A 25,782-nucleotide genomic window follows, 5' to 3' on the forward strand; every position below is an offset into this window, starting at 1 on the left:
AGGTCAGTTGTGCTGTTCAATGTTCTACATTCCGCAATAGCCCGAGGATTACCTCCTGTGAAATTAATTTTCAGCAAGAACATGTCATTGTTGGACTCTACCCTGGTAGAATGTTCTCTGCCTGCAGATGGGCTGAGGCAGGAAGTTCACAGCATGACTGCAGTGTTCCAACAAGATGTCTCTTCACCTTTTTGTTGTGTTCTTTGCGGTGGCGTGGGTTGTTTGAAGCAGACAGGTCAGTTGTGCTGTTCAATGTTCTACATTCCGCAATAGCCCGAGGATTACCTCCTGTGAAATTAATTTTCAGCAAGAACATGTCATTGTTGGACTCTACCCTGGTAGAATGTTCTCTGCCTGCAGATGGGCTGAGGCAGGAAGTTCACAGCATGACTGCAGTGTTCCAACAAGATGTCTCTTCACCTTTTTGTTGTGTTCTTTGCGGTGGCGTGGGTTGTTTGAAGCAGACAGGTCAGTTGTGCTGTTCAATGTTCTACATTCCGCAATAGCCCGAGGATTACCTCCTGTGAAATTAATTTTCAGCAAGAACATGTCATTGTTGGACTCTACCCTGGTAGAATGTTCTCTGCCTGCAGATGGGCTGAGGCAGGAAGTTCACAGCATGACTGCAGTGTTCCAACAAGATGTCTCTTCACCTTTTTGTTGTGTTCTTTGCGGTGGCGTGGGTTGTTTGAAGCAGACAGGTCAGTTGTGCTGTTCAATGTTCTACATTCCGCAATAGCCCGAGGATTACCTCCTGTGAAATTAATTTTCAGCAAGAACATGTCATTGTTGGACTCTACCCTGGTAGAATGTTCTCTGCCTGCAGATGGGCTGAGGCAGGAAGTTCACAGCATGACCACAGTGTTCCAACAAGATGTCTCTTCACCTTTTTGTTGTGTTCTCGGTGATGACATGCATTCCGCAATTGCCCGAGGATTACCTCCTCTGAAATTCAGGCTAAACATTTTCAGCAAGAACATGGCGTTTTTCCTAGTCTACCCTGGTAGGGTCCTGGGTGACATGCTGTCTCCTGCCAGTGGCTCCACACTTCTGTTCTCTACAGGATGGGAATTGAGAGGAGCAAGGCTGAAGCCTGTCAATGCTGTGCGTCCATCTGAGGATTGGTCTCCCTAGGTATTGATCGCAATTGGACTAGGATGGACTGTGGCTTCTCAAAGAAGCCTAGTGGGTTGAAATCATCAAGAGCATTTTGTGATCTAAAATTCCATCCTCTGTGAAGGTTCCCTGCAGGGTCATTATATTTGTACTTGAACTTGCTTTGTTTGCTATCTTAGTTTTTTCTCATCAATTGGAAAAGCTGCTTTATTGGCATCGTTTCAGCCTTTGCAGCCTTCTGGTAGTATTTGGTACCTGTAGGGGAGTGAGAGAAAATAATCAAAACAGCATTTTTGTCAGGTCCTTTTGAAGGCTGAGTTTAGAGGGATTGCTAAGTGGTGATATCCCAGGGGCAAACTGATCTCTTCCTGGGAGCTTGAGCTGAGGGTGAGGGTCGGGCTGGCTGAAAGGGGAAGCACCATTCACAAGTGAGAAGAAAACACCACTGAATTTCCCTGAACTTCCAGTCAGCCTGCGGTGCAGGATATAGGGACCCTGCCTATACCCAACCGGCGGCTGGGAATATCAGCCCCTTTCCTCCTGATTCCTCTCTGTCTGGAGCAGAGTGATGGCTTTTCCTCCCAGTGAGGATGTGCTCAGCATCAATCATACATGCTCAGACAGAGGGCTGCAGAAAAGGAAGATCCTCTGCAGAGAAACCCACTCCCTTAAACTCCATGTCCCAGTCTTCTAGGGAGGAGCAGGAGGCCATGGGAAGAACTCTGGATAGAAGAAGCAGCAGGAACCTCAGAAAACATCCACGTCCACTTCCGGCCTTTAAAACAGAGGCGTAGTGATGCCACTGGGATATGATTGAACTAAGGCCACATGACTTGTTATTGACAACCCAGGAATTAGGACCCATGAACTAAAGCCATTTCAATAAATATTGGAGGAAGAGAGAGGAAAGGCTCCAATCTGGAGGTCTCAACGGTCATGGCAGACTGCTGGGTCACCTTGGCTAGGACAGAAATAAGGTTTTACCAAAAAAATGAGAAATATGATGTCTGTGGTGCTGGTTTGGTTGGTTAACATAATTTTTTTAAAGAAAAAACAAATATATTTATAAGTATTCTTTCAAAGAGGATCAGGAAAGAAAGAAAATTAAAAGAAAAAAAGACACTCAAAATGGAGTTAGCAAAGAGAGAGCAGGGAGTGTAATTATGACCCTACTTATTTTCCCCAATGCCTGGAAGTTGATTCCACACCTGGTTACACCCTACGGGATTTCTAGAAATCTTCTCAATATCTAGACCCACAGAACTCTGAAGTACAAAGTGAAAGGATTAGTCTGTGTTTTACTACATTCTCCCCTCCCACTTATTATTTTCCTTAAGTACATTTTGGGAAAGTTGACTTTTTAATACTTAATGTCAAGCGTCAAGAGTGGCATAAAGAAGTATTCATATACAATCTCTTGTGGAATTTCAGTCTTGATTTGTTATTGCATTCTCTTCAGGAGAGTGAGACCAGTAAGTTCTTTTTCAGGGCTTTGCGGAAGGACAATAAATGACCAAAAGTGAAATGTTCACATTGCAGGGCTGAGCCAATTAGTGGGCTGTAAAATCTGTGTGGTTAAATGTAAACTGGAAGTTTTACTTTAAACTGCCAAAGAAAATACTAAATTCCACTATATGTAATATGGGAGGTATTATTTCTGTACATTAGATGTTAATGTAATGACTATTTCTCACTTTGTCTTGTATTCAAAATTGAGCAAGTGAGCTTCAAGCAGAGGCTAAAGGTCTAATGTATTCATTTTCTTGGTTTTCTTCTTGATTTTTTCTACGCTATACAAACAGTGCTGTTGAGAGGGGAATATAGGTCCCATCAAAGGCTGACGGAGGCTCAGCCTTTGGAATAGCTGCACATATGGGGCACTTCCATGTTGGTGACCTGTGATCATAGAAGACCAGTGGTCCTTCTTATCTTTAGCCACAGATTAGAGTCACATGGGACTGTTTTAAAACTACACACACCCAAAACACACCCCAGGCCATGGAAGTGAGAATCTCACCCCATTTCCCATCATTTTCTTTCCTTTTGCTCTTTATCTCATGATTGGCTTTGTTCCCAGTGGTTCCATGGATTTTAGTCCTCTCTCTGACAACTTCAGTGAAATCTCTCTCTTATCAACTGGGCTGGGCCAAAGCAAAGACTGTCCTGTGGATAGATTCTTGCCTGTCATCTTGTGTATGCATAAAGCTGGTTGTGGAGTCACTTTTATCAAAGTTAATTCAGAAAATGCTATCTCATATAAACTGGCCTTAAGATTCATCTGAGTTGCATTTTTGACCCTTAACTGGACTTGTAGAAGTGGAAATGAGAATAAAAAGGAGAGAGGGTAGAATGACGTACCTCACGATGTATGCAGTTTTGAGGCCCTGCCCTCTGTATGTACTTTTGAAGTGATGTCCCTTGAGAATGTCATAAATGTCCTCCAGTTAATGTCAGCTCAAATGAGTCCATGAGGTGAGAACACCGAGTCCCTGGCAACTCCAGCTACATTGTCACAAGGCTACACATCTGGGGCTGAAGACTAAAGTGTATCCAGGCCAGTAGGGAACTCCCACCTGGTTCTAGTTTAGTTTTCTAAGTGGGAACCGTTGTGCTCAGTTTTAACACTTCTCATTCAGAGGAACAAGAGACAGTTAAGGGTTGAATCAGTCGGGATGCTCAAAAGCTGACTCAAGAGAAAAACCAATGTGTAAATGATGCATTAAAGCAACGCTCCCTGCAGAAAGAGACAATGGAGTTGGGGATGCTGGGAGGAAAGGTAAACTTCCCAGGAGAGTATGCAATTCCAGTCAAAGGACCCTGTGCTCAGCAGTTTAAACTGTGGACGTGCATGAGGACAAGGAGGTCTGGCTCTCCTGTGACCATGAGAGGGACTCTCAAGACAGCAGAATAAGGAATAGGGCAGAGTTCAGAGAGCAATGAGGAGATGGGGACAGAAAAGGCCTTGCATGGTGGAAGACCACGGGACACAAAGTTAAGACCAGACAGAGGTTACAGCAGCTGCTGGAGAAAACAAATGGAAGAGAAAAAGCAGTAGGAGAACGAGCTGTCACCATCGACAGAGTGAAATAAGAAGTGAGTGCAGCTAAGGGTCATAGATGTGATTACCTCTGCACCCCAAGTGTGAGGGGTAGGGATTCCACTTGCTGAACCGGGATTCTCTTTTAATCATCTTCGGTTTGAAAACACTTGAGGTGGGAATGTTGCCAATGAGCCGCTGCCCTCGTGTGTTGTCAGCTGAGTGTTGGGATGGATCATCTTCCCGCTGCGGAGGGCTCTTCAGCCAGCCAGAGGGCTGCGCAACCATCTCTGAAAACAAAATGACAGCCAATGGCATGCACTGGCATCCATGATCTTACTGTGACTTTCTCTTCCACCCAAAGGACGTCAAATCAGGAATGCGGCCTTGGACAAGAAAGTCCAAAGTGTGAGGGGAAGCCAGTAGAGTGACTTTAATATTTTCTGTTTTGTTGATCTTTCTTATATTACTCAGTAAGGACAAGTTTGTCAGGAGGCAAAGGCACTCCTGATTCACAAAAATATTCAAGAAACACAAGATTAAGAAACAAATAACTTCCATGTCGATAAGGCAAAAGCAAGGAAATCCCCCTGTATGTAGTCTGTGCTTTGGGGAGGGAAGAGATTATAAATGTGAAAGTTAAATCAGAGCTGATTGCAAACAGGAGATGGGGATGGAAGGGCCTGGCAGGGTGGCAGCCCATGGGACACAGAGGTGAGACCAGACAGAGGTTTCAGCAGCTGATGAGAGAAAGGAACCGGGGGAGCCTAAACCTGGAGAATTTACAAAACTTGCATCATTATAAGGTCTATTGAATATACATATAAACCCTATGCAGCACACACACCAAATATACATAATATCTATGAAAAATGACATAAATGCATATATCTGTATGTATTAATCTAATAAAGAAATATTAGATAGGGATTTAGAAGATATTAAATGTAAGGCAACAATCACTGTTCTGGTTTATCAAAATTGGAAAAAAAATTAGAAACATGAGAAGCATGAGAAAGAAACCATGTGGGAGAAGCAAATAACCTATTAGACAGCAGGAGAAATCACCAGGTGAGGGAAAATATGAATGAGACAAAAGCATTCACTCTGTCCTCTCACCTGGAGCCTATTCAGGCTCTGGACTCCAGGGAAAGTGAGGAAGAGAGGGTGTGCCTGAGCCAGTGGGGTGAGTCGTGGCAGGGGGTGTGAGAATCCATAGAGAAGCGAAGGAGATTCCAGTGGGAAGAAATCAGTTTAAATAAGTTGTCACGGCACGTGTCAGGGACTGCGCATGCCCCAGTACCCACTGAGCGCCTCCCATGTGTCCTCTCCATGAACCCATATGGTGCTTGGGATCTCACGAGACCCTCCCTGCTCCTGGGGACAAAAGTCCTTTCATTACTTAGCCGAGGGCTCCAGGAGAAGATACTGAGTGGGACAGAGAGTGAAGATGAACACGACCCATGGTTTTAAGGAAATCTGAGCAGAATTGTTCCCTCTGAGATGGAAACTGAGGACGTGGCTGTGTACATGAGTGGAGATGATGAACTAAATGGATTTTCATAAAAGAGACTGATGTGGACACTTTCCACGTGAAAATTGCCCTTTGTTTTCAAAAAGAGCGGAAAAACAAGGAGAAGAAAGATCTGGACATGTCATGAGACTGACTCGTGGGCCCAGGATTTACACTGTTACTGAATGTGCCTATAGGTTGTCATGGAGAGTGCCTGATAGTTGAGAATCGGCTTCATGAGGGATGGGGAAGGAGAGGAAGAAAACTGGCAGAGGAGTACGTGTGAGAAAGGAAGGGAAGAGGGGTCTCTAGAAAACAGAGAGCTTCACAATCGCTCTGCCTCAGAGACAACATAGTCTGTGAAGTCACCTTCTAAATGTAAAGTTGTCAGAAAGACAAGTGGATTAGATAACAGCTATTTATAGGTTTATCGAGTAATTGTTATTGAATCAGGCCCTTTGGAAATTATAATAATTAATACTCTCAACAATGATTACAGGCAGATACTATTTTTTAGGTAGCTCCGATGAGGAAACAGAGATTTATATCCCCAAAAGACAAAATCTTTGGCCAAAGTGAACAACCAGAAGGAGGCAAACCCAGGACCTGAGAGCAGATTTTGTCCTAAGCCCCAGGCTCTTGCTCACCTCACTGGGTTGGAGCATCACGGATTTCAACTTGACCCTGAGTGAGCACGGAGAGGCGCCCATTCTCTGCTGCACCCACAGCACCGTGACCACCAAGACCTGGATTAGAGCTTCCTACCCTCTTTCCTTCCCTACCTTGAAAGGAACATTGGGTCCCAGAATCAGCATTGGCTGTGAAGCTGCAGGTGGTGGACGAAGGGCCCTGCCTGGCTAAGCCATTCCCACAGTCGAACCCTTGATCCAGCTGTAGTCCAAGACAATTGGGCACCAGGGTGCTTGGCTCCGGCTGTGTCAGTGAAGTCTCCATCTCTGACAGGTAGTAGCTCACGTCTCCACTGCAAGTCCCTTGGGGACGGGTCTCTTGGGTGGGAGCTGAAAGGAGAAGGGGCTTCAGTAGGAACAGTCTCAGCTTTCCCTTTGTTAAGTGCTCCCAGACACCCATCCCTGCTGTCCCTGCTTCTCACTAAAGCAATCCAGTGACCAAGGCCACACAGACAGACATCATGTAAATGCAGGCAAACAACATCTTTTAATATGTAGGCAAGGCTGTCTTTGACAGTGGCCTTGGACAAGCATGGAAACTCCATGGACATTGTGCTGGGGCACAAATTACATCATTAGAGGTGACAAGAGACATAGGAAATGAGCTAGAAGGCCTGACAGATACCTCCAGTACACCTCCTGTACACAGGTGGCAGTGAAGTTGTCCTACCTGCCTGTGGTCCAGTCACCTGATATCAGGGCCAGGGAGAATTGGAAAGCTATCTGACTCTCTTGTATCTATATTAAATATTCCATCCTAGTCCTCCTTCCCTCCCTCCTTCCTTCCCTCCCTCCTTTTCTCCTTCACATCCTTCTTTCCCTCCCCTTCCGCCCCTCTGTCCCTCCCTCCCTCCCTCCCTGCTTCCTTCCTTCGTTCCTTCTTTTTTTTTTTTTTGAGACAGGTTCTCTCTCTGTCACTGAGGGTGGAGTGTACTGGTGACATCATGACTCACTGCAGCCTCAACTTCCTATGCACAGATGATTCTCCTACCTCAGGCTCCCGATTAGTGGGGACTACAGGTGTCGATCACCTCGCCTGGGTAATATTTTTGTATTCGTTTTAAAGATGGATTTCACCACATTTCCCAAGCTCATCTTGAACTCCCGAACTCAAGTAGTCCACCCGCCTGGGCCTCCCAAAGTGCTGAAATTACAGATGTGACCCACTGCCCCCAGCTTCATCCTAGTTTCTGATTCAAATCAATGGGTTTGCATACAGCCTGTCCTCAGAATTGATCTTCCTTAGCCTAGACAGAGGTATGCGGCATAAAGAATATGGAGGCTACCTGGGAGAAAGTATGGCATTTCCTCGTCTTCATTCTGAGACCAGTCACCGTCTATAATCATAGCAGAGTCGACTTCGCCTCCCTCAAATGTTACTTCGGTGCTCCCGTGAGGCTGGTTGGAGTCAGAAGGCCTGTAGCTGTTTGAACAAGGGACAACACATTCCTCCAGTGAGTCCTGAGGGACTTCCTTTTCCTCAGCCTTCTGCACCTCCCTCACGAGCCAGGTAGGATAGAGATGACACAGATTAAACCAAGAGGGATTCCCAGCTGGTTTTGACGGAAGGCATAAGGTAGTGGTTCCAGAAAGCAAAGGGGAGGTTCCATTTAAGAGAGAACAGGCAATCCTCCTCTATCTGCAACAGAGCATGGCTGCCTTGGGAACCAGAGAGGAAGAGAGCAGCTGGTGTTCATTGCACTGGAAAGACAGGAGCTGAGGAAGGCAGACGCTCCGCTGCTTCTGTATGGTACAGTCTTCACAGCACTCACACAGAACCAAAGACAGCGGCCACACCGTGTGTCTAAGCTGGGTTGTATTTAACATGCTGTGGCCAAGGGAATACAGGTGTCTGAGCCTTGGTAGACTCCGGAGACGGTGTGCCTTGTAGATTGTTTTTAATTTTAACATTGTGATGTGAAATGTCAAGTTTTCCTGGGCACTTGTCTTGGTGTTTAACTTTGGTAGGTGCTTCCTAATTCCTGCTTGTTGTCTCCTTGTCATTTATCTTCCCTAACAAGAGTCTAAGGACAAGCATGTGAAAAGCAGCTTTCCATCTCGTCCTAGCTTCACTACAGGGGAGGACAGGTCTCCTCTGTGTGTGCAGGAAGTCCCTAGGGCTAGTGAGCTCATAGAGGGTCATGCTTACAGGTGCCACGAAGACAATGGACAAGCATGTTAACAGGGCTGTTTCCTTGTTGGTGAGTGCAGGAAATCGGTGCACTGTGCAGCTGTCTGTATCCTGAACCTGCCGTCTGTGACTACCTTCAACTACCTTGTGTTCTTTCTGAGACCTTTTCCATATTTTACCACCCATTACCCGCTCCTGAGTATTCAGTGTTACCTGTGGTCAGGTGATTCCTGTACTTTCTCGACCTCCGCATCTGTAATATCTTCATCGTCACGTTCATCACTTTCTGCAAATACAGAAGCGTCTATTCAGATATTTCCCACTTCACCCACTGGAAGCACAGTCAGCCCTATGTGCACTGAGGCATGAACATCCATGTATGGGTCTGCATTGTACTGAAAACTCTCCTGTTTAGCCCTAAAAAATGCCCTGGCATGTTCTCCTGATCCATGAGGGAACGTGTTTCTGACCTGGAGAGTCACCATCAAGATGTGGCCAAATACTGAAAAGTCTTCTTGCTCCCCATATTACTGGAGGCTTGTCCAGCCTCTCTCTAAGCTTCAGCAGCTGTCTCCCCAATCTTGCCACACTTCTGATACCCAGGCACAGGCTTTGGCTCTGTGTCCTGTCACAGCTTGCATTGAAGCCTGTATCTTTCTCTTAGGACAGGACAAACAAACTTGTCCCACAATACTCCCTACACTGGGAACTTCATGGGCCCTCCAAGTGACTTCCACTGTGCTACCCAGGGACCCTCTCTCCATGGGGAGTGCTCCAGTCTAGACCACTTCCTTCCTTCCTTCTTTCCTTTTTTTTTTTGAGACAGGTTCTCTCTCTGTCACTGAGGGTGGCGTGTACTGGTGAAATCATGACTCACTGCAGCCTCAACTTCCTGTGCACAGATGATTCTCCTACCTCAGGCTCCCGATTAGTGGGGACTACAGGTGTCGATCACCTCGCCTGGGTAATTTTTTTGTATTCGTTTTAAAGATGGATGTCACCACATTTCCCAAGCTCATCTTGAACTCCCGAACTCAAGTAGTCCACCCGCCTGGGCCTCCCAAAGTGCTGAAATTACAGATGTGACCCACTGCCCCCAGCTTCATCCTAGTTTCTGATTCAAATCAATGGGTTTGCATACAGCCTGTCCTCAGAATTGATCTTCCTTAGCCTAGACAGAGGTATGCGGCATAAAGAATATGGAGGCTACCTGGGAGAAAGTATGGCATTTCCTCGTCTTCATTCTGAGACCAGTCGCCGTCTACAATCATAGCAGAGTCGACTTCGTCTCCCTCAAATGTTACTTCGGTGCTCCCGTGAGGCTGGTTGGAGTCAGAAGGCCTGTAGCTGTTTGAACAAGGGACAACACATTCCTCCAGTGAGTCCTGAGGGACTTCCTTTTCCTCAGCCTTCTGCACCTCCCTCACGAGCCAGGTAGGATAGAGATGACACAGATTAAACCAAGAGGGATTCCCAGCTGGTTTTGACGGAAGGCATAAGGTAGTGGTTCCAGAAAGCAAAGGGGAGGTTCCATTTAAGAGAGAACAGGCAATCCTCCTCTCTCTGCAACAGAGCATGGCTGCCTTGGGAACCAGAGAGGAAGAGAGCAGCTGGTGTTCATTGCACTGGAAAGACAGGAGCTGAGGAAGGCAGACGCTCCGCTGCTTCTGTATGGTACAGTCTTCACAGCACTCACACAGAACCAAAGACAGCTGCCACACCGTGTGTCTAAGCTGGGTTGTATTTAACATGCTGTGGCCAAGGGAATACAGGTGTCTGAGCCTTGGTAGACTCCGGAGACGGTGTGCCTTGTAGATTGTTTTTAATTTTAACATTGTGATGTGAAATGTCAAGTTTTCCTGGGCACTTGTCTTGGTGTTTAACTTTGGTAGGTGCTTCCTAATTCCTGCTTGTTGTCTCCTTGTCATTTATCTTCCCTAACAAGAGTCTAAGGACAAGCATGTGAAAAGCAGCTTTCCATCTCGTCCTAGCTTCACTACAGGGGAGGACAGGTCTCCTCTGTGTGTGCAGGAAGTCCCTAGGGCTAGTGAGCTCATAGAGGGTCATGCTCACAGGTGCCACGAAGACAATGGACAAGCATGTTAACAGGGCTGTTTCCTTGTTGGTGAGTGCAGGAAATCGGTGCACTGTGCAGCTGTCTGTATCCTGAACCTGCCGTCTGTGACTACCTTCAACTACCTTGTGTTCTTTCTGAGACCTTTTCCATATTTTACCACCCATTACCCGCTCCTGAGTATTCAGTGTTACCTGTGGTCAGGTGATTCCTGTACTTTCTCGACCTCCGCATCTGTAATATCTTCATCGTCACGTTCATCACTTTCTGCAAATACAGAAGCGTCTATTCAGATATTTCCCACTTCACCCACTGGAAGCACAGTCAGCCCTATGTGCACTGAGGCATGAACATCCATGTATGGGTCTGCATTGTACTGAAAACTCTCCTGTTTAGCCCTAAAAAATGCCCTGGCATGTTCTCCTGATCCATGAGGGAACGTGTTTCTGACCTGGAGAGTCACCATCAAGATGTGGCCAAATACTGAAAAGTCTTCTTGCTCCCCATATTACTGGAGGCTTGTCCAGCCTCTCTCTAAGCTTCAGCAGCTGTCTCCCCAATCTTGCCACACTTCTGATACCCAGGCACAGGCTTTGGCTCTGTGTCCTGTCACAGCTTGCATTGAAGCCTGTATCTTTCTCTTAGGACAGGACAAACAAACTTGTCCCACAATACTCCCTACACTGGGAACTTCATGGGCCCTCCAAGTGACTTCCACTGTGCTACCCAGGGACCCTCTCTCCATGGGGAGTGCTCCAGTCTAGACCACTTCCTTCCTTCCTTCTTTCCTTTTTTTTTTTGAGACAGGTTCTCTCTCTGTCACTGAGGGTGGCGTGTACTGGTGAAATCATGACTCACTGCAGCCTCAACTTCCTGTGCACAGATGATTCTCCTACCTCAGGCTCCCGATTAGTGGGGACTACAGGTGTCGATCACCTCGCCTGGGTAATTTTTTTGTATTCGTTTTAAAGATGGATGTCACCACATTTCCCAAGCTCATCTTGAACTCCCGAACTCAAGTAGTCCACCCGCCTGGGCCTCCCAAAGTGCTGAAATTACAGATGTGACCCACTGCCCCCAGCTTCATCCTAGTTTCTGATTCAAATCAATGGGTTTGCATACAGCCTGTCCTCAGAATTGATCTTCCTTAGCCTAGACAGAGGTATGCGGCATAAAGAATATGGAGGCTACCTGGGAGAAAGTATGGCATTTCCTCGTCTTCATTCTGAGACCAGTCGCCGTCTACAATCATAGCAGAGTCGACTTCGTCTCCCGCAAATGTTACTTCGGTGCTCCCGTGAGGCTGGTTGGAGTCAGAAGGCCTGTAGCTGTTTGAACAAGGGACAACACATTCCTCCAGTGAGTCCTGAGGGACTTCCTTTTCCTCAGCCTTCTGCACCTCCCTCACGAGCCAGGTAGGATAGAGATGACACAGATTAAACCAAGAGGGATTCCCAGCTGGTTTTGACGGAAGGCATAAGGTAGTGGTTCCAGAAAGCAAAGGGGAGGTTCCATTTAAGAGAGAACAGGCAATCCTTCTCTCTCTGCAACAGAGCATGGCTGCCTTGGGAACCAGAGAGGAAGAGAGCAGCTGGTGTTCATTGCACTGGAAAGACAGGAGCTGAGGAAGGCAGACGCTCCGCTGCTTCTGTATGGTACAGTCTTCACAGCACTCACACAGAACCAAAGACAGCTGCCACACCGTGTGTCTAAGCTGGGTTGTATTTAACATGCTGTGGCCAAGGGAATACAGGTGTCTGAGCCTTGGTAGACTCCGGAGACGGTGTGCCTTGTAGATTGTTTTTAATTTTAACATTGTGATGTGAAATGTCAAGTTTTCCTGGGCACTTGTCTTGGTGTTTAACTTTGGTAGGTGCTTCCTAATTCCTGCTTGTTGTCTCCTTGTCATTTATCTTCCCTAACAAGAGTCTAAGGACAAGCATGTGAAAAGCAGCTTTCCATCTCGTCCTAGCTTCACTACAGGGGAGGACAGGTCTCCTCTGTGTGTGCAGGAAGTCCCTAGGGCTAGTGAGCTCATAGAGGGTCATGCTTACAGGTGCCACGAAGACAATGGACAAGCATGTTAACAGGGCTGTTTCCTTGTTGGTGAGTGCAGGAAATCGGTGCACTGTGCAGCTGTCTGTATCCTGAACCTGCCGTCTGTGACTACCTTCAACTACCTTGTGTTCTTTCTGAGACCTTTTCCATATTTTACCACCCATTACCCGCTCCTGAGTATTCAGTGTTACCTGTGGTCAGGTGATTCCTGTACTTTCTCGACCTCCTCATCTGTAATATCTTCATCGTCACGTTCATCACTTTCTGCAAATACAGAAGCGTCTATTCAGATATTTCCCACTTCACCCACTGGAAGCACAGTCAGCCCTATGTGCACTGAGGCATGAACATCCATGTATGGGTCTGCATTGTACTGAAAACTCTCCTGTTTAGCCCTAAAAAATGCCCTGGCATGTTCTCCTGATCCATGAGGGAACGTGTTTCTGACCTGGAGAGTCACCATCAAGATGTGGCCAAATACTGAAAAGTCTTCTTGCTCCCCATATTACTGGAGGCTTGTCCAGCCTCTCTCTAAGCTTCAGCAGCTGTCTCCCCAATCTTGCCACACTTCTGATACCCAGGCACAGGCTTTGGCTCTGTGTCCTGTCACAGCTTGCATTGAAGCCTGTATCTTTCTCTTAGGACAGGACAAACAAACTTGTCCCACAATACTCCCTACACTGGGAACTTCATGGGCCCTCCAAGTGACTTCCACTGTGCTACCCAGGGACCCTCTCTCCATGGGGAGTGCTCCAGTCTAGACCACTTCCTTCCTTCCTTCTTTCCTTTTTTTTTTTGAGACAGGTTCTCTCTCTGTCACTGAGGGTGGCGTGTACTGGTGAAATCATGACTCACTGCAGCCTCAACTTCCTGTGCACAGATGATTCTCCTACCTCAGGCTCCCGATTAGTGGGGACTACAGGTGTCGATCACCTCGCCTGGGTAATTTTTTTGTATTCGTTTTAAAGATGGATGTCACCACATTTCCCAAGCTCATCTTGAACTCCCGAACTCAAGTAGTCCACCCGCCTGGGCCTCCCAAAGTGCTGAAATTACAGATGTGACCCACTGCCCCCAGCTTCATCCTAGTTTCTGATTCAAATCAATGGGTTTGCATACAGCCTGTCCTCAGAATTGATCTTCCTTAGCCTAGACAGAGGTATGCGGCATAAAGAATATGGAGGCTACCTGGGAGAAAGTATGGCATTTCCTCGTCTTCATTCTGAGACCAGTCGCCGTCTACAATCATAGCAGAGTCGACTTCGTCTCCCGCAAATGTTACTTCGGTGCTCCCGTGAGGCTGGTTGGAGTCAGAAGGCCTGTAGCTGTTTGAACAAGGGACAACACATTCCTCCAGTGAGTCCTGAGGGACTTCCTTTTCCTCAGCCTTCTGCACCTCCCTCACGAGCCAGGTAGGATAGAGATGACACAGATTAAACCAAGAGGGATTCCCAGCTGGTTTTGACGGAAGGCATAAGGTAGTGGTTCCAGAAAGCAAAGGGGAGGTTCCATTTAAGAGAGAACAGGCAATCCTCCTCTCTCTGCAACAGAGCATGGCTGCCTTGGGAACCAGAGAGGAAGAGAGCAGCTGGTGTTCATTGCACTGGAAAGACAGGAGCTGAGGAAGGCAGACGCTCCGCTGCTTCTGTATGGTACAGTCTTCACAGCACTCACACAGAACCAAAGACAGCTGCCACACCGTGTGTCTAAGCTGGGTTGTATTTAACATGCTGTGGCCAAGGGAATACAGGTGTCTGAGCCTTGGTAGACTCCGGAGACGGTGTGCCTTGTAGATTGTTTTTAATTTTAACATTGTGATGTGAAATGTCAAGTTTTCCTGGGCACTTGTCTTGGTGTTTAACTTTGGTAGGTGCTTCCTAATTCCTGCTTGTTGTCTCCTTGTCATTTATCTTCCCTAACAAGAGTCTAAGGACAAGCATGTGAAAAGCAGCTTTCCATCTCGTCCTAGCTTCACTACAGGGGAGGACAGGTCTCCTCTGTGTGTGCAGGAAGTCCCTAGGGCTAGTGAGCTCATAGAGGGTCATGCTTACAGGTGCCACGAAGACAATGGACAAGCATGTTAACAGGGCTGTTTCCTTGTTGGTGAGTGCAGGAAATCGGTGCACTGTGCAGCTGTCTGTATCCTGAACCTGCCGTCTGTGACTACCTTCAACTACCTTGTGTTCTTTCTGAGACCTTTTCCATATTTTACCACCCATTACCCGCTCCTGAGTATTCAGTGTTACCTGTGGTCAGGTGATTCCTGTACTTTCTCGACCTCCGCATCTGTAATATCTTCATCGTCACGTTCATCACTTTCTGCAAATACAGAAGCGTCTATTCAGATATTTCCCACTTCACCCACTGGAAGCACAGTCAGCCCTATGTGCACTGAGGCATGAACATCCATGTATGGGTCTGCATTGTACTGAAAACTCTCCTGTTTAGCCCTAAAAAATGCCCTGGCATGTTCTCCTGATCCATGAGGGAACGTGTTTCTGACCTGGAGAGTCACCATCAAGATGTGGCCAAATACTGAAAAGTCTTCTTGCTCCCCATATTACTGGAGGCTTGTCCAGCCTCTCTCTAAGCTTCAGCAGCTGTCTCCCCAATCTTGCCACACTTCTGATACCCAGGCACAGGCTTTGGCTCTGTGTCCTGTCACAGCTTGCATTGAAGCCTGTATCTTTCTCTTAGGACAGGACAAACAAACTTGTCCCACAATACTCCCTACACTGGGAACTTCATGGGCCCTCCAAGTGACTTCCACTGTGCTACCCAGGGACCCTCTCTCCATGGGGAGTGCTCCAGTCTAGACCACTTCCTTCCTTCCTTCTTTCCTTTTTTTTTTTGAGACAGGTTCTCTCTCTGTCACTGAGGGTGGCGTGTACTGGTGAAATCATGACTCACTGCAGCCTCAACTTCCTGTGCACAGATGATTCTCCTACCTCAGGCTCCCGATTAGTGGGGACTACAGGTGTCGATCACCTCGCCTGGGTAATTTTTTTGTATTCGTTTTAAAGATGGATGTCACCACATTTCCCAAGCTCATCTTGAACTCCCGAACTCAAGTAGTCCACCCGCCTGGGCCTCCCAAAGTGCTGAAATTACAGATGTGACCCACTGCCCCCAGCTTCATCCTAGTTTCTGATTCAAATCAATGGGTTTGCATACAGCCTGTCCTCAGAATTGATCTTCCTTAGCCTAGACAGAGGTATGCGGCATAAAGAATATGGAGGCTACCTGGGAGAAAGTATGGCATTTCCTCGTCTTCATTCTGAGACCAGTCGCCGTCTACAATCATAGCAGAGTCGACTTCGTCTCCCGCAAATGTTACTTCGGTGCTCCCGTGAGGCTGGTTGGAGTCAGAAGGCCTGTAGCTGTTTGAACAAGGGACAACACATTCCTCCAGTGAGTCCTGAGGGACTTCCTTTTCCTCAGCCTTCTGCACCTCCCTCACGAGCCAGGTAGGATAGAGATGACACAGATTAAACCAAGAGGGATTCCCAGCTGGTTTTGACGGAAGGCATAAGGTAGTGGTTCCAGAAAGCAAAGGGGAGGTTCCATTTAAGAGAGAACAGGCAATCCTCCTCTCTCTGCAACAGAGCATGGCTGCCTTGGGAACCAGAGAGGAAGAGAGCAGCTGGTGTTCATTGCACTGGAAAGACAGGAGCTGAGGAAGGCAGACGCTCCGCTGCTTCTGTATGGTACAGTCTTCACAGCACTCACACAGAACCAAAGACAGCTGCCACACCGTGTGTCTAAGCTGGGTTGTATTTAACATGCTGTGGCCAAGGGAATACAGGTGTCTGAGCCTTGGTAGACTCCGGAGACGGTGTGCCTTGTAGATTGTTTTTAATTTTAACATTGTGATGTGAAATGTCAAGTTTTCCTGGGCACTTGTCTTGGTGTTTAACTTTGGTAGGTGCTTCCTAATTCCTGCTTGTTGTCTCCTTGTCATTTATCTTCCCTAACAAGAGTCTAAGGACAAGCATGTGAAAAGCAGCTTTCCATCTCGTCCTAGCTTCACTACAGGGGAGGACAGGTCTCCTCTGTGTGTGCAGGAAGTCCCTAGGGCTAGTGAGCTCATAGAGGGTCATGCTTACAGGTGCCACGAAGACAATGGACAAGCATGTTAACAGGGCTGTTTCCTTGTTGGTGAGTGCAGGAAATCGGTGCACTGTGCAGCTGTCTGTATCCTGAACCTGCCGTCTGTGACTACCTTCAACTACCTTGTGTTCTTTCTGAGACCTTTTCCATATTTTACCACCCATTACCCGCTCCTGAGTATTCAGTGTTACCTGTGGTCAGGTGATTCCTGTACTTTCTCGACCTCCGCATCTGTAATATCTTCATCGTCACGTTCATCACTTTCTGCAAATACAGAAGCGTCTATTCAGATATTTCCCACTTCACCCACTGGAAGCACAGTCAGCCCTATGTGCACTGAGGCATGAACATCCATGTATGGGTCTGCATTGTACTGAAAACTCTCCTGTTTAGCCCTAAAAAATGCCCTGGCATGTTCTCCTGATCCATGAGGGAACGTGTTTCTGACCTGGAGAGTCACCATCAAGATGTGGCCAAATACTGAAAAGTCTTCTTGCTCCCCATATTACTGGAGGCTTGTCCAGCCTCTCTCTAAGCTTCAGCAGCTGTCTCCCCAATCTTGCCACACTTCTGATACCCAGGCACAGGCTTTGGCTCTGTGTCCTGTCACAGCTTGCATTGAAGCCTGTATCTTTCTCTTAGGACAGGACAAACAAACTTGTCCCACAATACTCCCTACACTGGGAACTTCATGGGCCCTCCAAGTGACTTCCACTGTGCTACCCAGGGACCCTCTCTCCATGGGGAGTGCTCCAGTCTAGACCACTTCCTTCCTTCCTTCTTTCCTTTTTTTTTTTGAGACAGGTTCTCTCTCTGTCACTGAGGGTGGCGTGTACTGGTGAAATCATGACTCACTGCAGCCTCAACTTCCTGTGCACAGATGATTCTCCTACCTCAGGCTCCCGATTAGTGGGGACTACAGGTGTCGATCACCTCGCCTGGGTAATTTTTTTGTATTCGTTTTAAAGATGGATGTCACCACATTTCCCAAGCTCATCTTGAACTCCCGAACTCAAGTAGTCCACCCGCCTGGGCCTCCCAAAGTGCTGAAATTACAGATGTGACCCACTGCCCCCAGCTTCATCCTAGTTTCTGATTCAAATCAATGGGTTTGCATACAGCCTGTCCTCAGAATTGATCTTCCTTAGCCTAGACAGAGGTATGCGGCATAAAGAATATGGAGGCTACCTGGGAGAAAGTATGGCATTTCCTCGTCTTCATTCTGAGACCAGTCGCCGTCTACAATCATAGCAGAGTCGACTTCGTCTCCCGCAAATGTTACTTCGGTGCTCCCGTGAGGCTGGTTGGAGTCAGAAGGCCTGTAGCTGTTTGAACAAGGGACAACACATTCCTCCAGTGAGTCCTGAGGGACTTCCTTTTCCTCAGCCTTCTGCACCTCCCTCACGAGCCAGGTAGGATAGAGATGACACAGATTAAACCAAGAGGGATTCCCAGCTGGTTTTGACGGAAGGCATAAGGTAGTGGTTCCAGAAAGCAAAGGGGAGGTTCCATTTAAGAGAGAACAGGCAATCCTCCTCTCTCTGCAACAGAGCATGGCTGCCTTGGGAACCAGAGAGGAAGAGAGCAGCTGGTGTTCATTGCACTGGAAAGACAGGAGCTGAGGAAGGCAGACGCTCCGCTGCTTCTGTATGGTACAGTCTTCACAGCACTCACACAGAACCAAAGACAGCTGCCACACCGTGTGTCTAAGCTGGGTTGTATTTAACATGCTGTGGCCAAGGGAATACAGGTGTCTGAGCCTTGGTAGACTCCGGAGACGGTGTGCCTTGTAGATTGTTTTTAATTTTAACATTGTGATGTGAAATGTCAAGTTTTCCTGGGCACTTGTCTTGGTGTTTAACTTTGGTAGGTGCTTCCTAATTCCTGCTTGTTGTCTCCTTGTCATTTACCTTCCCTAACAAGAGTCTAAGGACAAGCATGTGAAAAGCAGCTTTCCATCTCGTCCTAGCTTCACTACAGGGGAGGACAGGTCTCCTCTGTGTGTGCAGGAAGTCCCTAGGGCTAGTGAGCTCATAGAGGGTCATGCTTACAGGTGCCACGAAGACAATGGACAAGCATGTTAACAGGGCTGTTTCCTTGTTGGTGAGTGCAGGAAATCGGTGCACTGTGCAGCTGTCTGTATCCTGAACCTGCCGTCTGTGACTACCTTCAACTACCTTGTGTTCTTTCTGAGACCTTTTCCATATTTTACCACCCATTACCCGCTCCTGAGTATTCAGTGTTACCTGTGGTCAGGTGATTCCTGTACTTTCTCGACCTCCGCATCTGTAATATCTTCATCGTCACGTTCATCACTTTCTGCAAATACAGAAGCGTCTATTCAGATATTTCCCACTTCACCCACTGGAAGCACAGTCAGCCCTATGTGCACTGAGGCATGAACATCCATGTATGGGTCTGCATTGTACTGAAAACTCTCCTGTTTAGCCCTAAAAAATGCCCTGGCATGTTCTCCTGATCCATGAGGGAACGTGTTTCTGACCTGGAGAGTCACCATCAAGATGTGGCCAAATACTGAAAAGTCTTCTTGCTCCCCATATTACTGGAGGCTTGTCCAGCCTCTCTCTAAGCTTCAGCAGCTGTCTCCCCAATCTTGCCACACTTCTGATACCCAGGCACAGGCTTTGGCTCTGTGTCCTGTCACAGCTTGCATTGAAGCCTGTATCTTTCTCTTAGGACAGGACAAACAAACTTGTCCCACAATACTCCCTACACTGGGAACTTCATGGGCCCTCCAAGTGACTTCCACTGTGCTACCCAGGGACCCTCTCTCCATGGGGAGTGCTCCAGTCTAGACCACTTCCTTCCTTCCTTCTTTCCTTTTTTTTTTTGAGACAGGTTCTCTCTCTGTCACTGAGGGTGGCGTGTACTGGTGAAATCATGACTCACTGCAGCCTCAACTTCCTGTGCACAGATGATTCTCCTACCTCAGGCTCCCGATTAGTGGGGACTACAGGTGTCGATCACCTCGCCTGGGTAATTTTTTTGTATTCGTTTTAAAGATGGATGTCACCACATTTCCCAAGCTCATCTTGAACTCCCGAACTCAAGTAGTCCACCCGCCTGGGCCTCCCAAAGTGCTGAAATTACAGATGTGACCCACTGCCCCCAGCTTCATCCTAGTTTCTGATTCAAATCAATGGGTTTGCATACAGCCTGTCCTCAGAATTGATCTTCCTTAGCCTAGACAGAGGTATGCGGCATAAAGAATATGGAGGCTACCTGGGAGAAAGTATGGCATTTCCTCGTCTTCATTCTGAGACCAGTCGCCGTCTACAATCATAGCAGAGTCGACTTCGTCTCCCGCAAATGTTACTTCGGTGCTCCCGTGAGGCTGGTTGGAGTCAGAAGGCCTGTAGCTGTTTGAACAAGGGACAACACATTCCTCCAGTGAGTCCTGAGGGACTTCCTTTTCCTCAGCCTTCTGCACCTCCCTCACGAGCCAGGTAGGATAGAGATGACACAGATTAAACCAAGAGGGATTCCCAGCTGGTTTTGACGGAAGGCATAAGGTAGTGGTTCCAGAAAGCAAAGGGGAGGTTCCATTTAAGAGAGAACAGGCAATCCTCCTCTCTCTGCAACAGAGCATGGCTGCCTTGGGAACCAGAGAGGAAGAGAGCAGCTGGTGTTCATTGCACTGGAAAGACAGGAGCTGAGGAAGGCAGACGCTCCGCTGCTTCTGTATGGTACAGTCTTCACAGCACTCACACAGAACCAAAGACAGCTGCCACACCGTGTGTCTAAGCTGGGTTGTATTTAACATGCTGTGGCCAAGGGAATACAGGTGTCTGAGCCTTGGTAGACTCCGGAGACGGTGTGCCTTGTAGATTGTTTTTAATTTTAACATTGTGATGTGAAATGTCAAGTTTTCCTGGGCACTTGTCTTGGTGTTTAACTTTGGTAGGTGCTTCCTAATTCCTGCTTGTTGTCTCCTTGTCATTTATCTTCCCTAACAAGAGTCTAAGGACAAGCATGTGAAAAGCAGCTTTCCATCTCGTCCTAGCTTCACTACAGGGGAGGACAGGTCTCCTCTGTGTGTGCAGGAAGTCCCTAGGGCTAGTGAGCTCATAGAGGGTCATGCTTACAGGTGCCACGAAGACAATGGACAAGCATGTTAACAGGGCTGTTTCCTTGTTGGTGAGTGCAGGAAATCGGTGCACTGTGCAGCTGTCTGTATCCTGAACCTGCCGTCTGTGACTACCTTCAACTACCTTGTGTTCTTTCTGAGACCTTTTCCATATTTTACCACCCATTACCCGCTCCTGAGTATTCAGTGTTACCTGTGGTCAGGTGATTCCTGTACTTTCTCGACCTCCGCATCTGTAATATCTTCATCGTCACGTTCATCACTTTCTGCAAATACAGAAGCGTCTATTCAGATATTTCCCACTTCACCCACTGGAAGCACAGTCAGCCCTATGTGCACTGAGGCATGAACATCCATGTATGGGTCTGCATTGTACTGAAAACTCTCCTGTTTAGCCCTAAAAAATGCCCTGGCATGTTCTCCTGATCCATGAGGGAACGTGTTTCTGACCTGGAGAGTCACCATCAAGATGTGGCCAAATACTGAAAAGTCTTCTTGCTCCCCATATTACTGGAGGCTTGTCCAGCCTCTCTCTAAGCTTCAGCAGCTGTCTCCCCAATCTTGCCACACTTCTGATACCCAGGCACAGGCTTTGGCTCTGTGTCCTGTCACAGCTTGCATTGAAGCCTGTATCTTTCTCTTAGGACAGGACAAACAAACTTGTCCCACAATACTCCCTACACTGGGAACTTCATGGGCCCTCCAAGTGACTTCCACTGTGCTACCCAGGGACCCTCTCTCCATGGGGAGTGCTCCAGTCTAGACCACTTCCTTCCTTCCTTCTTTCCTTTTTTTTTTTGAGACAGGTTCTCTCTCTGTCACTGAGGGTGGCGTGTACTGGTGAAATCATGACTCACTGCAGCCTCAACTTCCTGTGCACAGATGATTCTCCTACCTCAGGCTCCCGATTAGTGGGGACTACAGGTGTCGATCACCTCGCCTGGGTAATTTTTTTGTATTCGTTTTAAAGATGGATGTCACCACATTTCCCAAGCTCATCTTGAACTCCCGAACTCAAGTAGTCCACCCGCCTGGGCCTCCCAAAGTGCTGAAATTACAGATGTGACCCACTGCCCCCAGCTTCATCCTAGTTTCTGATTCAAATCAATGGGTTTGCATACAGCCTGTCCTCAGAATTGATCTTCCTTAGCCTAGACAGAGGTATGCGGCATAAAGAATATGGAGGCTACCTGGGAGAAAGTATGGCATTTCCTCGTCTTCATTCTGAGACCAGTCGCCGTCTACAATCATAGCAGAGTCGACTTCGTCTCCCGCAAATGTTACTTCGGTGCTCCCGTGAGGCTGGTTGGAGTCAGAAGGCCTGTAGCTGTTTGAACAAGGGACAACACATTCCTCCAGTGAGTCCTGAGGGACTTCCTTTTCCTCAGCCTTCTGCACCTCCCTCACGAGCCAGGTAGGATAGAGATGACACAGATTAAACCAAGAGGGATTCCCAGCTGGTTTTGACGGAAGGCATAAGGTAGTGGTTCCAGAAAGCAAAGGGGAGGTTCCATTTAAGAGAGAACAGGCAATCCTCCTCTCTCTGCAACAGAGCATGGCTGCCTTGGGAACCAGAGAGGAAGAGAGCAGCTGGTGTTCATTGCACTGGAAAGACAGGAGCTGAGGAAGGCAGACGCTCCGCTGCTTCTGTATGGTACAGTCTTCACAGCACTCACACAGAACCAAAGACAGCTGCCACACCGTGTGTCTAAGCTGGGTTGTATTTAACATGCTGTGGCCAAGGGAATACAGGTGTCTGAGCCTTGGTAGACTCCGGAGACGGTGTGCCTTGTAGATTGTTTTTAATTTTAACATTGTGATGTGAAATGTCAAGTTTTCCTGGGCACTTGTCTTGGTGTTTAACTTTGGTAGGTGCTTCCTAATTCCTGCTTGTTGTCTCCTTGTCATTTATCTTCCCTAACAAGAGTCTAAGGACAAGCATGTGAAAAGCAGCTTTCCATCTCGTCCTAGCTTCACTACAGGGGAGGACAGGTCTCCTCTGTGTGTGCAGGAAGTCCCTAGGGCTAGTGAGCTCATAGAGGGTCATGCTTACAGGTGCCACGAAGACAATGGACAAGCATGTTAACAGGGCTGTTTCCTTGTTGGTGAGTGCAGGAAATCGGTGCACTGTGCAGCTGTCTGTATCCTGAACCTGCCGTCTGTGACTACCTTCAACTACCTTGTGTTCTTTCTGAGACCTTTTCCATATTTTACCACCCATTACCCGCTCCTGAGTATTCAGTGTTACCTGTGGTCAGGTGATTCCTGTACTTTCTCGACCTCCGCATCTGTAATATCTTCATCGTCACGTTCATCACTTTCTGCAAATACAGAAGCGTCTATTCAGATATTTCCCACTTCACCCACTGGAAGCACAGTCAGCCCTATGTGCACTGAGGCATGAACATCCATGTATGGGTCTGCATTGTACTGAAAACTCTCCTGTTTAGCCCTAAAAAATGCCCTGGCATGTTCTCCTGATCCATGAGGGAACGTGTTTCTGACCTGGAGAGTCACCATCAAGATGTGGCCAAATACTGAAAAGTCTTCTTGCTCCCCATATTACTGGAGGCTTGTCCAGCCTCTCTCTAAGCTTCAGCAGCTGTCTCCCCAATCTTGCCACACTTCTGATACCCAGGCACAGGCTTTGGCTCTGTGTCCTGTCACAGCTTGCATTGAAGCCTGTATCTTTCTCTTAGGACAGGACAAACAAACTTGTCCCACAATACTCCCTACACTGGGAACTTCATGGGCCCTCCAAGTGACTTCCACTGTGCTACCCAGGGACCCTCTCTCCATGGGGAGTGCTCCAGTCTAGACCACTTCCTTCCTTCCTTCTTTCCTTTTTTTTTTTGAGACAGGTTCTCTCTCTGTCACTGAGGGTGGCGTGTACTGGTGAAATCATGACTCACTGCAGCCTCAACTTCCTGTGCACAGATGATTCTCCTACCTCAGGCTCCCGATTAGTGGGGACTACAGGTGTCGATCACCTCGCCTGGGTAATTTTTTTGTATTCGTTTTAAAGATGGATGTCACCACATTTCCCAAGCTCATCTTGAACTCCCGAACTCAAGTAGTCCACCCGCCTGGGCCTCCCAAAGTGCTGAAATTACAGATGTGACCCACTGCCCCCAGCTTCATCCTAGTTTCTGATTCAAATCAATGGGTTTGCATACAGCCTGTCCTCAGAATTGATCTTCCTTAGCCTAGACAGAGGTATGCGGCATAAAGAATATGGAGGCTACCTGGGAGAAAGTATGGCATTTCCTCGTCTTCATTCTGAGACCAGTCGCCGTCTACAATCATAGCAGAGTCGACTTCGTCTCCCGCAAATGTTACTTCGGTGCTCCCGTGAGGCTGGTTGGAGTCAGAAGGCCTGTAGCTGTTTGAACAAGGGACAACACATTCCTCCAGTGAGTCCTGAGGGACTTCCTTTTCCTCAGCCTTCTGCACCTCCCTCACGAGCCAGGTAGGATAGAGATGACACAGATTAAACCAAGAGGGATTCCCAGCTGGTTTTGACGGAAGGCATAAGGTAGTGGTTCCAGAAAGCAAAGGGGAGGTTCCATTTAAGAGAGAACAGGCAATCCTCCTCTCTCTGCAACAGAGCATGGCTGCCTTGGGAACCAGAGAGGAAGAGAGCAGCTGGTGTTCATTGCACTGGAAAGACAGGAGCTGAGGAAGGCAGACGCTCCGCTGCTTCTGTATGGTACAGTCTTCACAGCACTCACACAGAACCAAAGACAGCTGCCACACCGTGTGTCTAAGCTGGGTTGTATTTAACATGCTGTGGCCAAGGGAATACAGGTGTCTGAGCCTTGGTAGACTCCGGAGACGGTGTGCCTTGTAGATTGTTTTTAATTTTAACATTGTGATGTGAAATGTCAAGTTTTCCTGGGCACTTGTCTTGGTGTTTAACTTTGGTAGGTGCTTCCTAATTCCTGCTTGTTGTCTCCTTGTCATTTATCTTCCCTAACAAGAGTCTAAGGACAAGCATGTGAAAAGCAGCTTTCCATCTCGTCCTAGCTTCACTACAGGGGAGGACAGGTCTCCTCTGTGTGTGCAGGAAGTCCCTAGGGCTAGTGAGCTCATAGAGGGTCATGCTCACAGGTGCCACGAAGACAATGGACAAGCATGTTAACAGGGCTGTTTCCTTGTTGGTGAGTGCAGGAAATCGGTGCACTGTGCAGCTGTCTGTATCCTGAACCTGCCGTCTGTGACTACCTTCAACTACCTTGTGTTCTTTCTGAGACCTTTTCCATATTTTACCACCCATTACCCGCTCCTGAGTATTCAGTGTTACCTGTGGTCAGGTGATTCCTGTACTTTCTCGACCTCCGCATCTGTAATATCTTCATCGTCACGTTCATCACTTTCTGCAAATACAGAAGCGTCTATTCAGATATTTCCCACTTCACCCACTGGAAGCACAGTCAGCCCTATGTGCACTGAGGCATGAACATCCATGTATGGGTCTGCATTGTACTGAAAACTCTCCTGTTTAGCCCTAAAAAATGCCCTGGCATGTTCTCCTGATCCATGAGGGAACGTGTTTCTGACCTGGAGAGTCACCATCAAGATGTGGCCAAATACTGAAAAGTCTTCTTGCTCCCCATATTACTGGAGGCTTGTCCAGCCTCTCTCTAAGCTTCAGCAGCTGTCTCCCCAATCTTGCCACACTTCTGATACCCAGGCACAGGCTTTGGCTCTGTGTCCTGTCACAGCTTGCATTGAAGCCTGTATCTTTCTCTTAGGACAGGACAAACAAACTTGTCCCACAATACTCCCTACACTGGGAACTTCATGGGCCCTCCAAGTGACTTCCACTGTGCTACCCAGGGACCCTCTCTCCATGGGGAGTCCTCCAGTCTAGACCACTTCCTACCGCCAAATGCCCCGACATCAATTGCCTTCTCCAACACTACACAGGAAGGGGCTTTATCTCA

General features: G+C 47.7%; 1 protein-coding gene and 3 long non-coding RNA genes across 5 annotated transcripts; all 4 read right to left on the reverse strand.

Annotated features, from left to right (window-relative positions):
- Positions 1-632: 632 nt before the first annotated feature.
- On the reverse strand, positions 633-15,938 carry LOC110568686 (neuroblastoma breakpoint family member 4-like). 2 transcript variants are annotated; one of them, XR_010341243.1, is made up of 13 exons: positions 15,862-15,938; positions 14,865-14,937; positions 13,807-13,943; positions 12,810-12,882; positions 11,752-11,888; positions 10,755-10,827; positions 9,697-9,833; positions 8,700-8,772; positions 7,642-7,778; positions 6,449-6,685; positions 4,243-4,443; positions 941-1,371; positions 634-751 (listed from the first exon to the last, which is right to left on the reverse strand). XR_010341243.1 is itself a non-coding variant. In XM_064372753.1 (12 exons), the coding sequence occupies exons 1-12, from the start codon at positions 15,920-15,922 to the stop codon at positions 1,292-1,294; spliced, it is 1,419 nt and encodes a 472-aa protein (XP_064228823.1). In that variant the 5' UTR covers positions 15,923-15,938; the 3' UTR covers positions 633-1,291. The 2 variants fall into 2 exon arrangements, 1 of the variants encoding a protein (XP_064228823.1); XM_064372753.1 differs by having other exon boundaries at positions 633-1,371.
- Positions 15,938-17,999, reverse strand: LOC135273440 (uncharacterized). Its single transcript, XR_010341244.1, has 3 exons — positions 17,917-17,999; positions 16,920-16,992; positions 15,938-15,998 (listed from the first exon to the last, which is right to left on the reverse strand). It is a non-coding gene; the product is annotated as an uncharacterized LOC135273440 (long non-coding RNA).
- Positions 17,993-20,054, reverse strand: LOC135273441 (uncharacterized). Its single transcript, XR_010341245.1, has 3 exons — positions 19,972-20,054; positions 18,975-19,047; positions 17,993-18,053 (listed from the first exon to the last, which is right to left on the reverse strand). It is a non-coding gene; the product is annotated as an uncharacterized LOC135273441 (long non-coding RNA).
- LOC135273442 (uncharacterized) lies at positions 20,048-22,109 on the reverse strand. Its single transcript, XR_010341246.1, has 3 exons — positions 22,027-22,109; positions 21,030-21,102; positions 20,048-20,108 (listed from the first exon to the last, which is right to left on the reverse strand). It is a non-coding gene; the product is annotated as an uncharacterized LOC135273442 (long non-coding RNA).
- Positions 22,110-25,782: the final 3,673 nt, after the last annotated feature.

Source organism: Aotus nancymaae, unplaced genomic scaffold (assembly GCF_030222135.1).
Source record: "Aotus nancymaae isolate 86718 unplaced genomic scaffold, 86718_ANA_hifiasm-v0.15.2.pri h1tg000007l, whole genome shotgun sequence".
Taxonomy (NCBI): Eukaryota; Metazoa; Chordata; class Mammalia; order Primates; family Aotidae; genus Aotus; species Aotus nancymaae.